This window comes from Syngnathoides biaculeatus, chromosome 7 (assembly GCF_019802595.1).
Source record: "Syngnathoides biaculeatus isolate LvHL_M chromosome 7, ASM1980259v1, whole genome shotgun sequence".
In the NCBI taxonomy this organism is placed as follows: Eukaryota; Metazoa; Chordata; class Actinopteri; order Syngnathiformes; family Syngnathidae; genus Syngnathoides; species Syngnathoides biaculeatus.
The window spans coordinates 21390349-21403049 of NC_084646.1; the positions used below are offsets into that span (position 1 = coordinate 21390349).

A 12701-nucleotide genomic window follows, 5' to 3' on the forward strand; every position below is an offset into this window, starting at 1 on the left:
TCTGAGAGAAGAAAATGAGACGAGGAAAAACTATTTCATAGTTTTTTTGTGACCTATAAAATGTACCACTAAGTTGGAAAAAATGAGTGGGAAGTAAAAACAAACTGCACAGATATGCACACCTTATTGTCAACTTGTTGCTCATTCAGGAAAAGGGCACAAAAGAATTTCAAAGGCATTGAATATATCATGGCGGGACAGCGGACAACTGATGAGCACATACCCCTCACAGTTCTGAGGACCTGTGTTCAAATCTGGCCTTGCCTTTGTACAGTTTGCTCGTCCTTGCCTGCATGTTTTTTTTCCGGGTACTCTGGTTACCTCAACATGTGTGGTGGGTTGATTGAGGACTCTAAATTGTCAATAGGTATGAATATGAGTATAAATGTGCCGTGATTGGCTGGCGACCAGTTCTGATGGTACCCGGCCTCCTGCCCGCAGTTACATCGGATAGGCTCCCCCAAGTGGTGATAAGCGGTTGAGAAGATGGATGGATGGATGGATGGATGGATGGATGGATGGATGGACCGTGGAACAGAGTATGGACAGCCATCATCAAGTGGAGAGAATATGGCACAACAATGACATAACCCAGAACTGGATGCCCCCGCCAAATTGATGAGAAGAAAACCTGTCAGGGGGGCTGCCAAGACGCTGACTGCATTAGTGAAGGAGCTGCAGGAATATCTGGGAAATATTTGCATGAAGTGCATGTGACAATGATCTCCCATCTTTTTCAAGCAATATAATGTTTGGGCTTTGTCGTAGGGTGCCAAGATGGAAGCCTCAGTTTACAAAGAAAACATCCTAATCTGGTTACATTTTGGAAAAACACATTTGAAAATTCCCAAACATCTGGGAGTGTGTTATGGTCCATTGAAACTAAGGTTTAACTTTTTGCCTTAAATTAAAAAATGTACTGTATATTTGGCCCAAACACAACACTGCTCATCACCAAAAGGACACGACAGAGAACCATGTCAATTACAGCATTTTCTTCAGCTTTAACTGGGGCCTTTGTCAAGACTCTTTGTGGAGTGGATTATGAACAGTTCCATTGTCAGGTCACTTTAGCATAAAAGATTCATGTGTTTCAAAGAAAGCTCAGAGATCTCAGGAAAAAGCCTTTAGCCCATCTGAACTTTATTTGGAGTTATTCAGAGGTCCTCTAAATGGTGGCCGGTGTGCGCTAACTATCATGAGTTTGAATGGGATTTGTTCATTCAGAAAACAGCCAAATCCCCACTTACACAAGACTGTGCAACCATTATCTAAGTTATCTTAACTTCCCCTCTCAAAAATAAATATTTTTTCATTTTAATTGAGTTGTACAGGTTATAGGTCTCACATTAATGGTAAAAGAAAAACATTTTGAAATGATTTATCTTGGTTTCATTTTCTGTATCACAAAAAATGTCATTTGAACAAGGGTCTGACCACTTGTCATACCTACCATAATATACACTCCCATCTGAAAGATAAGATCAGTGAGGTCAGTTCCTGTACTTTTGCTGTAGACTGAGTATATACAGTATGGCTTTGATACACAAAAGATGAGTGGCGATGTCATCAACCAGGTATTTACACAAGGATACAGTACTCAACTTATTCAGACATTTTGTTTGGACACATCTAGCTTTGACAGTGTATATATTTAAGAAGTGTAATCAACATTTTATAAAAAGGGAGTTTTCTCTCTGTTAATGAGAAGACAAGATCTGTAAAAAAAAGATTAAAAGTATGAGCCATTCCAATAACAGTGTCCAAAGCAGATACAACTCTCTAAACTGCACTGAAGAAAAAGGAAGCCGCTAGCGTAGTAATATACATATGAAGAGGTAGACCAAGTAAAATAACATTTGACCTAAAAATATGTTATGTTAAAATATGTTTTAATCCCAATAAATAATTACTAAAATTAATTTTAAGGAAAATAACCCTTAATTCATCCCCTGAGAGAAAATTCAAGACCCAAGTCTTTTAAGTTGTATATCCAATCCAGATGTAAATACCTTGGGGGGAGCCGTTGATCTCATCTCTTTTGATGTCAAACGCAAATATTTTTAGTCTACAGCTAGAATTAAGGAGTTTACATCATAGTTCCACACTTTAAGAGGGGATTATATTATCACTGCAGCTGGTTTACATTCATTACGGTTTTCATTGTGTTCAATGGTAATATTGTTTTGGTATACAAGCAAACCTCGATTTAACGGACTAATGGAGCATCGAGGTCAATTGTAACTGTTATAGAAGAACAGTACTTTTTTTTTGCACACATATGCAGCCATATTACAGTACAGTACAAAATTATAGTTTAGTACTTTTTTCGTGGCGTAAAACCCCCAGTGCAGTAAAGTGATTTTAATAAAGCTTGAACATGTTTGGAAAGTTTTAACTTTGATCCAAGCTTACCCCGCTGATGTGCTTTGTGGTGACAATTAGATATTGTGGTGGCGAGTCGAGGCAGGTCGTTTTCATGAGCCGCAAGGAATTAGTGTGCCTCCTGTTTCCACCTTTCAGTTAAAATTAGATGCCGTAGATGAACAGCTTGACCAAAAACTGTTACTGTACCAAAGAGAGCATGTTGCACAATTCCAGAGATTTTTGTCATAGTGTCATTTAAAGTTTATAATCATCTTACCGTGCTCCACTCTCTCTCTCTCTCTCTCTCTCTCTCTCTCTCTCTCTCTCTCTGTGCATCCTCTGTAATGCGAGGTGACGTTATCATTCATCGTAGCGCTATGTGACAATAAATATAACTCCTGCCATAATGCATGGCCTAGAAGTTTTGTCACATTAAACTTGGCCGGCACATCATAATGACTTGTCGTTGATTGGAATGTCATCACATTCAACATGGCAGCCACGAAGGCACGTCTGTTGTCTGGAACTAGTCATATTGTACTGTATATCTGTGTCCCAGAAATATGTGTGTCCCAGTCTCTGCCTGTAAAGTGCCACAGCATCAGTACAGAAAAGAAGCAAGTTCTGGAACTAACAAACTTATTCAATGGGCCTTTAAGTGACACCTAGAAACTGTTGATGGACAGACGTACAGTCCAGGCAGTGTGTTACATCCTATATCTGTTAAAGTGGGGTCTGTTAAATCAAGGTTCCACTGTACAGTATGGACAAACCAGAGTTTGACCAGTGGTGCAAAAATGATTGTGGTCAATTCTAGGCCTGTCATACACCAAGCAACTTAAACGTGACTGAATTGGAAAATCTTTAATAATTACAGTTGCATGCATTTTTCATTGGTTGTTATCGGTCACCAAATAACCATTGATACACTTTTGAAACACAGCACAAACAGGGGTAGAGGGTTGGTCAAAACTAGTTGTCAAACTTTGAACACTGCACAACAGTTCAGTCAGTTTCAGACATCCCTTGGTGTGTGAAGGGCCTTTGAGCTTTCACAGTATATTTTCAGTCCACTAACTACAATCTTAACCATCAGTCCAGTGCCCCATTGGAAGTAAGTGTGCCTGGAAAAAAAGATCTAACTGGGGGCATATTGGCTTCACTCCATAAGGTTTTTTTTCCTCCCCATTCTGCCTGGGTGCTTTTGCAACTCAGCACAATTTGCTTGGCTTCCAAATCGTTTTCCAGAGCATGCCTTGGTAGCAGTCAAGCTATTGCTTTCTTCTGTCCCCGTCTTTTCTCCAAGGCACCTTTCTTTCTCACCTCTTTCCCATGATTCTCACCTGACTACCTACGTGCTGCTCTTTTATTTGTGGATTCTTATGCCTTAGAGCCAGAAGCAAAACACCTCAACAGACCCTTTTAAGTATTTTTTTTAATGTATACCTTATTGGTTGTGATATTTACACCACTTGCGAATGACATGCTTCTCGGGTCTTTACTGTAGGAGAGGTGATGTGCATCTAGGCACACATGTATGTTCCCAAACTATGGTGAATCTTGCAATCTCATAACCTTTTACATCTATTGCCAAGTGACTTTAGTTTGGCTTTTTTTCCCCATTACAGGATTGTTTTCTTTTTCCTTTTTTTGTTTAATTTATGTTGCCCTCATTTGTGCTTTGCCTCTTGCAGTAAATCTCAATGAAAACTCCTTTTTTTCATACTCTGGCAAATATATATTTACAAAAGTCAAACATGAATGCTTTCGTATTTGATAAAGTTCCTATTTTCTTATTTTCTGCGACGTTCAAAATCTGTATAGTGGTTGTAAAAATTGGCAGTAGCTCATAGTCATTTTATTGTGCCTGCCATTTTCTGTGGACAACCCTTAATACAAAAATCCATTTTTGTTGCATATTACGTGTTTGGTGCATTTGATGTCATATTAACCTATGTTCGTATTATTCTATTTTCTTCTATTACTAGTATTTCTTTGTCCTGGGACTCTGAAAGCTGTTGAGGAACCATCCTTTCAGTTTGAAGCGGAGCAACAAGCTGGTGCCTGGTGCAAAGATCCACTGCAAGCTGCAGAAAAGATCTACTTCATGCCTTGGACTCCATATAGGACAGACACTCTAATTGAATATTCTTCCCTGGATGACTTCCAAAATGCCCGGCAAACAATTACCTACAAGCTTCCCCACCGGGTGGACGGGACTGGATTTGTGGTCTATGATGGTGCTGTGTTTTTCAACAAAGAGCGCACCCGCAACATAGTCAAGTTTGACCTGCGAACTCGAATCAAAAGTGGGGAGGCGATCATCAACAATGCCAATTACCATGACACGTCACCCTATAAGTGGGGTGGTAAAACAGACATTGACCTGGCTGTAGATGAGAATGGCCTGTGGGTAATCTACGCAACAGAGCAGAACAATGGCATGATAGTGATCAGCCAGTTGAACCCATACACGCTGCGTTTTGAGGCTACATGGGAGACAGCCTACGACAAACGCTCAGCCTCCAATGCCTTCATGGCCTGTGGAGTGCTCTATGTGGTCCGCTCCACCTATGAAGACAATGAAAGCGAAGTCAGCAAGAGCGTAATCGATTATATCTACAACACTAAGCAGAACCGTGGGGAATACGTTGATATCCACTTTCCAAATCAGTACCAATACATTGCATCTGTGGATTATAATCCGCGAGATAACCAGCTCTATGTTTGGAATAACTTTTACATCCTGAGATATAATCTGGAGTTCGGCCCACCAGATCCAGCTCATGGTAAGAACGCTACAAATTATGTTGAATTTTATTCCCCGAATTGTGATTGTCATCATTTTTGCGCATGTATGCCAATATCAGTTAGGGCACTTTAATGTGCAAACAAATATTTTAATTATAATAATTGATAAATATATGTCATCTCCCGAGAGATCGATAACGGCTCTTTGTCAGAGTATATGACATTCGTTTGTGTGGGAATTTTGACATTCACTTTTAAAAATCTTCCTCTCACAACACTACAGTATATACTTCTTTCAGTAACTCAAATTTGTCCTTTTCAGTTTAGTACAACTTTGAAGGGTAGGGTTCAAGGATGTGTGGGGTCTGTACTAAGCAACACCTTGAAGCAGGATGTCCTATGACAATAAATCAGTATCTTGTAGATTTACCATGGTTAACCATGTGGGCATGCAAAAGGTTCAAGGGACCCTTGCGACTGTATTTATTTATTTTTTATCTCTAGAGAGATATACTCTCAGCCTTGGAAACATTCATGCCCGTACAGGTGCAAAGTCTATCCTGGGGCAAGGTTAGGTAATTCCCCAAGTGGAAATCAAAATATCTTTTGGCCATGATATAACTTTATATGCTATGAAATAACTTGGGGATTTAAGGGTCTACCTGAGAGACACAAAGGAAACAAATATCCAACGGAAAGTTTTCCCGAAGAATATAACAGTAATTAAGATAATCCCTGCATAAACTGAGTCCTAATGATATGTACTCCTAAATGCAGTCAGACAGGAGCCAGTGAGGTCAAGCAACTTTTTAACAGATTATCACTGGGCTCAGAATTTGGTAATGTGTTTGCTTGTTGACTTTGGTATTGATAGGGCTCGGCTTTTGGAATTAAAATGGGTTTAGCCAGTTGAACCTCAATATGCAAGGCCACAACAGGTCTTGATGTAATAATGACTATCACTGGGTATGAGAGCAAAATAAATGGGGAAAATGTCCATTGAGTAGAATAAGGTGATCACCATCAGGCAAAATATTTACTTTTTTATTCTCTAAATAGCATTTACTATACTTCTAATATGAATTATATTGTACACTTTGTTTTCAAATATTTTTATAGAAATATTGTATAAAGACTACAAAACAGTTCAAAACACCTCAGTCAGATTGAAACACCTAATTTTAGAGAATTTTCAGGAGCTGGATTTCACTCGACACAAAAATTCCATAGAATCAGAGAGTTTATATAACAAAACAATTTTCTGTTGGTTATGTGCAATAACTGTCTTTATGTATTTCTTCTTGGGTTTCACTTTTTAAGACCGATTAACTCAAGGGCTTACTTCAGCAGTATTGTGACACTATTATTACTGAACAGCAGTTACAGATTGAATGACAAATTTATGTAGTAGAGTCAAATTTTACTTACAGTTTTAGAAATAAGGAAACCTCTGTGACAATAATGTTAAAGTGTATCTTTTTGTACTTCTCCACACATTCCCTAAAAGAAATACATTGGATTTTGATGGAATTTGTTTAGAAAGATATCCGACAACTTATTTTCTCTATATTGGTGTCTTGTCTGTGTGGCATGTTTTGTGTTTTCTAAGAGTACTTTGTTCTCTCTTCTTGACAAATGAGGTACTTGTGTGGTCTTGCTGCTGACTAATGTATGGCAAGCATCAGTCGATGAGCGCAGGGGAGAATAGTCTGAGATGATCATCAAGATGTCAGTAAACTTGTCCTCCCACATGGCTGGTGTTGACACATAAATGATGGGCACTTTCATTTGCCTGACAAACACCGTCTTTGCGATGCCTTCATGCTCGGCTCATTGACTTAACCACAATCACGGTGATCTAGCTCCATATTTTGAGCTACAATATTATTTTTAAATATATATATATATATATATATATATATATATATATATATATATTATATATATATATATATATATTATATATATATATATATATGTGTGTGTATATATATATATATATATATATATATATGTGTATATATTAAATTCTAGATTTGCTGAAACCACGAAGAACTGATGATAACGCTTTGGAATCAAATTGTGCATAAATTATTTTTACATTGCCAATTATGAATATAATGATGATGTTAAAGCTATAGACAAACAATCTGCAGGGTGTTTTGATCAAAGCAAATATGTAGAAGACAAGTGAAGATGTTACACCCGCTCGTGATGCAGTCAGCAATCAACAAAGACCACACTCCATCCATGCCTCCCTTTGTCCGCATTTATCAAGTTGCGCAAACATGTCACGTCCACTCCTTCCTCTTGGAATTCAACCCCAGCAAAGTAATGTTGAGACTGTTTGGCAGTCAGTTGGATTGTTGTCAAGTCCAATATCGCTGCTCATGTTGAGGCTAGATCATCTCTTGTAGGATTACTGTATCAGGGAGTGGATGAGGTCACATCCAACAAGCATCTCCACTGGAAGTGGACATTAAATGGGTCACTAAGTCCCTCGCTTGGCTTTGACTCGCACCACCATAATCCACTCGTTTACTCATGGCTCTTTGCCTTTGCTGCTTCTTGCATATGGGAGCTCGTAAAATAACATATTCGTGCATCTGTTCTTAACCTGTGATACCGTAATTAAATTGATTTGAATGTTATTCTCACTGAAATCTTAACCAACATTTCTATGGGTATTTTATTCATGACTACCAATGATATGAGGCATTAAACTGACGAACACGCATATCTAAAGCATTTTCTATATTTTATTTGTTTTTTCAACAAATGAGCACAAACAGAATATATTTGCTGACTTGATGGGACACAGGTGAGCTTTGGAAGCTGTTATATTTTTATATCTCTATTCTTTACATCCCCTGTGTTACATAGTTAAATTATGAATCACTGCCATACAAAAGCCTTGGGCACAACATTTAGTGCCCACGCAAAACAAGACCTCCATCCATCCATTTTATGTAGCACTTCTCTTCACACGAGTCACGGGCATGCTGGAGCCCATCCAGATATCTTCGGGCGAGAGAAGGTGTACACCCTGAACTGGTCCCAGCCAATCATAGCAAATCAGGACCTTTTTTTTTTTTTTAAGTGTGCATATGTCAATAAATTTGCATACATTTCAAGCCTCGTTGTGTTATACCTATACATCCGTAAGAAAGAGAGAAGACCGTATTACAAATGATAATGTGCTGCTCACACATGTGCTTGTCAAATTGCTTTACAGGACTCTGCATGTAGGCCAAAGAGTACCCTGTGCAGTGTGTAATGGGAATGCTTAACAGTGCACACATGTTCTGGCGTTACTGATGCACAGACATGCATTCACCCCAGAGAGATAGTGCCTTTTAGCATTTGATAAATTTAAAGCTTTCTGATAAGCACCGCTGTGATATATTATTGTCTGTGGCGGCGCTTACATGGAGGTCAAACTTCACATGGAAACATTTAGAGGGAATACAGGAAAAACAGAGAGAGACACAAGAGACTTTCATCATCAGGCTTTCACAGCCTCCTGAGGTGTTTGGCTGAAATGTCAGTTGTTGCCTCCTCACTCAGCTCTGCAGCAGCAAGCAAGCATTAGGATGCATTTAAAACACCCAATTTGATTGTTTGCCTTGACAACACCCCCACCATCTTTTTTACTCCCCTGCCTCCTGTCAGCTGCCCAAGTGCACACACAAGTGAAAAAAGAGTGACTACTGATGTGAAAAATCCCCCCTTTTGGTTTTGTTTCTTGGTCCTGTCATAATCTCAGCTACAACATCTTACTGAATCCCCTTTCACTCCCTCTACTGCAGGTTCTGCTTTGGTCTTTTTCCTTTTCCCTCTAGAATACCTTACATTACCTCTTAAAGCCCCAATTCCCTGAGGCTGCACAGGGACTTTTCATTGGGCTACTATCTCAAAAGGTACTGCTGTTCTGCCCTGTGATGCTATAGAAGTTAGAAATATGTACTTTCTTGGTTTAGGGAAAAAAATGGGTAAAAACAGCATGGGTGTTCAGTCATTTGCTGTACATTAGTGTCGCTGGCCCTTTTAAGGATATGGACTCTGACTATACTTGAATTTTTGACACAGTTTGCCTCCTTCCAAGCGCGCAGAAATACACACATTGGTCATTTTTTTTTCCAGGCGTTCTTCCTGAAGTTAAATCTAAAGCCTTCGTCAAACTGTTCAAATCATACCAAATGAGCAATGCAGACTAAATGACAGGATTTAAGTAAATCCTTAGCTGTGCCTTTGGGAAACTGTACAAAAACGCCCGCCACACATGTCTAGTTTAGACTTAAAAATATTTATTCACAAGTGGTAGTGTTTTACAGAAACGATTTTTCTTTTTAATTCCAACTGCAATACGTTTTTGCACTGAAATTGATGATCACTTGGCTTTGGTTGTAAGCCTTATGTTGAACTTGTCGTTTCTCATGGGACGTGACTGCGATATTGACTTTGCTATGGAAGTCACATGTTCCAATCCAACACCCGTTACTCAGTTTTCCATCCAAATGTGTCACCACTCACAACTCATCCTTAGCTTGTTTTCACCTTCCTGAATTTTTTGAAAACTGTTTTGAGGGTTCCCATCTGTGGACAGTTGAGTGGTTAGCACCGTCTTCCTAACGGTACAAAGCTGTGTGTACATGTGTGCATTATGCATGCTCATGTGTTTGTATCAATAAACATTTTGAATTGCACATGTCATCAGATATACAATGTCTAAATCCACTACGTGACCAAAAGCATGAGACTAGTTAAAGCCCTCTAAATTGCTACCTGGTCCGTACACATTACATGACGGGTACAATTTCATCTCATCTTATTTGAGATTGCTGAAACTGTAAAGAAGAAGCTAGCATTGACTGTTTGAAGGTCAACTTCTTTATTGCTGGGCTACCACTTGTTTTTCCTCCCAATTAGCTTTTTTTTCCCGGTGTCATGCTTTGACTCCTGATATTGTAAGTCATCTTCAGTTACAATGTACATGTGAAGTTAATTGAAGCAGTTAAATCCCGCATTAGGGATTTACACACACAAGCCTGTGACGTTATAATATGGGAGGGCAACCAAGTGTCTGTTGGGTTTAGCATATGTTCAGTACATGGTGTGGACATCACATTTCTTCCATAAAATATCATTAGACATAAAGGCCTTTTGTTGTTTGGCTAACCTTCTCCTGGTATACCACACATTCACACCAAAACACTTTGAAACACTTTTCTCAAATTCTGAAGTTGCAAGTGACATGGTTACAAAACCTCAATACTGTGAGGCTGAATGAAATAAACCTCGGGTTAAGATTTACATTCTCAAATAGTTGTTGTACATGAACGAGAGTAGAGGGTGTGTTTTTAATTTTACTGAACTTTATAGCCAGCGGTACCCGCAGTCTCTTTTGGATTAGCCAGACCTGAGAAACAAGTCATATTAAAAGAAATAGAACTCTGACTTTACATTGGTCCCTCGTTGCTCCCCGAAACACACGTTTGAAGGGATTTACTCACATGGGCTTTCTTTTTGTATTTTTCATTTTTATTTTTACTTCTGGCTGCATCTATGCATGACTTTTCTTAATGTAAAATTTGCATGTCTGGCATATGTGCACCACCATGTGATCTTGTGTGGACAGTCATCCCTGAAATAGACACCCTTTTGTCTGCACAGCGTTAAATGTCAGTTTGCTCGGCACATTTGGAGTGTATACTTGAAATTTGAGCACATACAGTACAGAAAAAAAGCTGCGGGGGGCTAGGAGGGGGAAAGCTCTAGTCTGGCAGCTGCTACATCTGTTCTTTATATTTTGCTGTCAAGGTGTAGATTACTATGCAACAGTGTGAATGTGCTCCTATGTATATGAATCTTCACATAAATTTACATTTGTTGTGTGGGAAACAGCAATGCAACAATAACTGACATAAATTAGCTATTAGGATATGTTCCCTGAGATGTGAACGTACATTATATATTGTGCCTCGGCTCCAATGGATATGGCTCATGGGAAATTATTAGAGTTTTTTTTTTTTTTCTGCAGTTTCCTCATATTTACTGCTGATATGCAAGCAATAAAGTGCAGTGTTCCCGGTTCACACTCGTAAATACAATAGGGAGTGAAAGACATGTAATTCAATTTTCTTTGGGCACTATCACCATTATTGGCAGACATCAGAATGCACCACAACACATCTGAAATATGGCAATACTTTGTAGTCAAGAACATAGTACTCTATATTGAAAGGACTAAATGAATCCATGTTGTGAAGGCGGCTGTAAAGAGTAATGGAGATTAAATCATTTACACTTTTTTTTCACTTTCAACACCTCAAAGCTAATTTGTTATTGATTTTTATCATCTATCTTGATTCTTTGTACTTTATAAAGACCAACTGTGGCTTCTTTTCAAAGGCAGTGTCATGCTATTTATGTTTGCTATTCAATTCACTCTTTACCAATTCCTCACCATCAGGATGTTATTACCACCTAAGAGCTTACAAAAAGTCGGGTAAATCTTCCACAAAATAGGAACAAGCAAGTAAAGCCTCTAAGCTTCCTGTCTTGAAATCATCTGGAGATTACGCCGAGGTATGTCTTTATATGAGAATTTAGTTGAGATATGTATGCAGGGTTAGGCTGTGTAATAATAAAAATAAAAGGCTCCTGCATTACAAAAACAGCATGCCCTGTAATAGCACATGCCGCAAACATAGCAAACACGCTGCAAACAAAACACTATTTGACCATAGTTTCAAAATGGATTGGGTTAAGATTAGGATTATCCTATTGAGCCCTAAACTCTTGTTTGGGATGTCGTTTTACATTCTCCTTGCTTTTAGGGATTTGCTCGCTCTGATAAGTACATGACAAATCAAATCTGACAGCAGAGAAAAAGAAACAGGACTAAATCAGTCTAAAATAATTTGCATTAATCACAACCAGGTTTCACTTTTTCATTTGCATGGAATATCTTCTTTCAAAAAAGATTATTCTGATTTTGAGAAGGAGAATGTCCAAATATACCCATCAGGACTATACATTGGCAAAATAATCGATTAGTCAATCGTAATAATTAGGGTTTAATAATTGATCATTTTCTGATCAAAATCACTACTTCAGACAGTACAATCGTGATTGGCAAATTGCCACATAGTACTGTCACCCATTTGCACTCCTCTCCCTACTGCTTACAAACTGGGTGAAATGCATGCATCTAATGGCATTTTTCCATGAAAAGTTCCAGTACGTACTGGCCTCCATTGGGCTGGCCTGGCCTCCGTTGATTTTCCATTACAACAAGTACTAATCGAAAGTGAATCAAGAAGGAAGTCACATGCTCATTTCTTGTTTTACTTTCCATCTCACTATATTTCATCTTCTGCCAATACGGAAAAAAAATGCCCACCCCTCCTCATTCAACCACAGAACAAAAGCTGTCGCAAACTGTGTAACGTATTTGAACCCTACAGAAATGTACCATTGTATACAGTTTGCACACAAATGATGTACAAGTCGTTGACTGGAGAGCCTGTACTTTATTAGCATTTAATGCTCTGTATTCAGTATTCTTGTACTGTACTGTA

The 12701-nt window shown here is 38.6% G+C and overlaps 1 protein-coding gene across 9 annotated transcripts in view; it reads left to right on the forward strand.

Moving 5' to 3' along the window:
- Window positions 1-12701, forward strand: part of adgrl2a (adhesion G protein-coupled receptor L2a) — a 132505-nt gene that overhangs the window by 85131 nt on the left and 34673 nt on the right. For all 9 annotated transcript variants that reach the window (XM_061824782.1, XM_061824781.1, XM_061824784.1 and 6 more), the window contains one exon: window positions 4356-5156. In XM_061824782.1, coding sequence (XP_061680766.1) covers window positions 4356-5156 — 801 coding nt within the window. The remainder of the gene's footprint in view (window positions 1-4355; window positions 5157-12701) is intronic.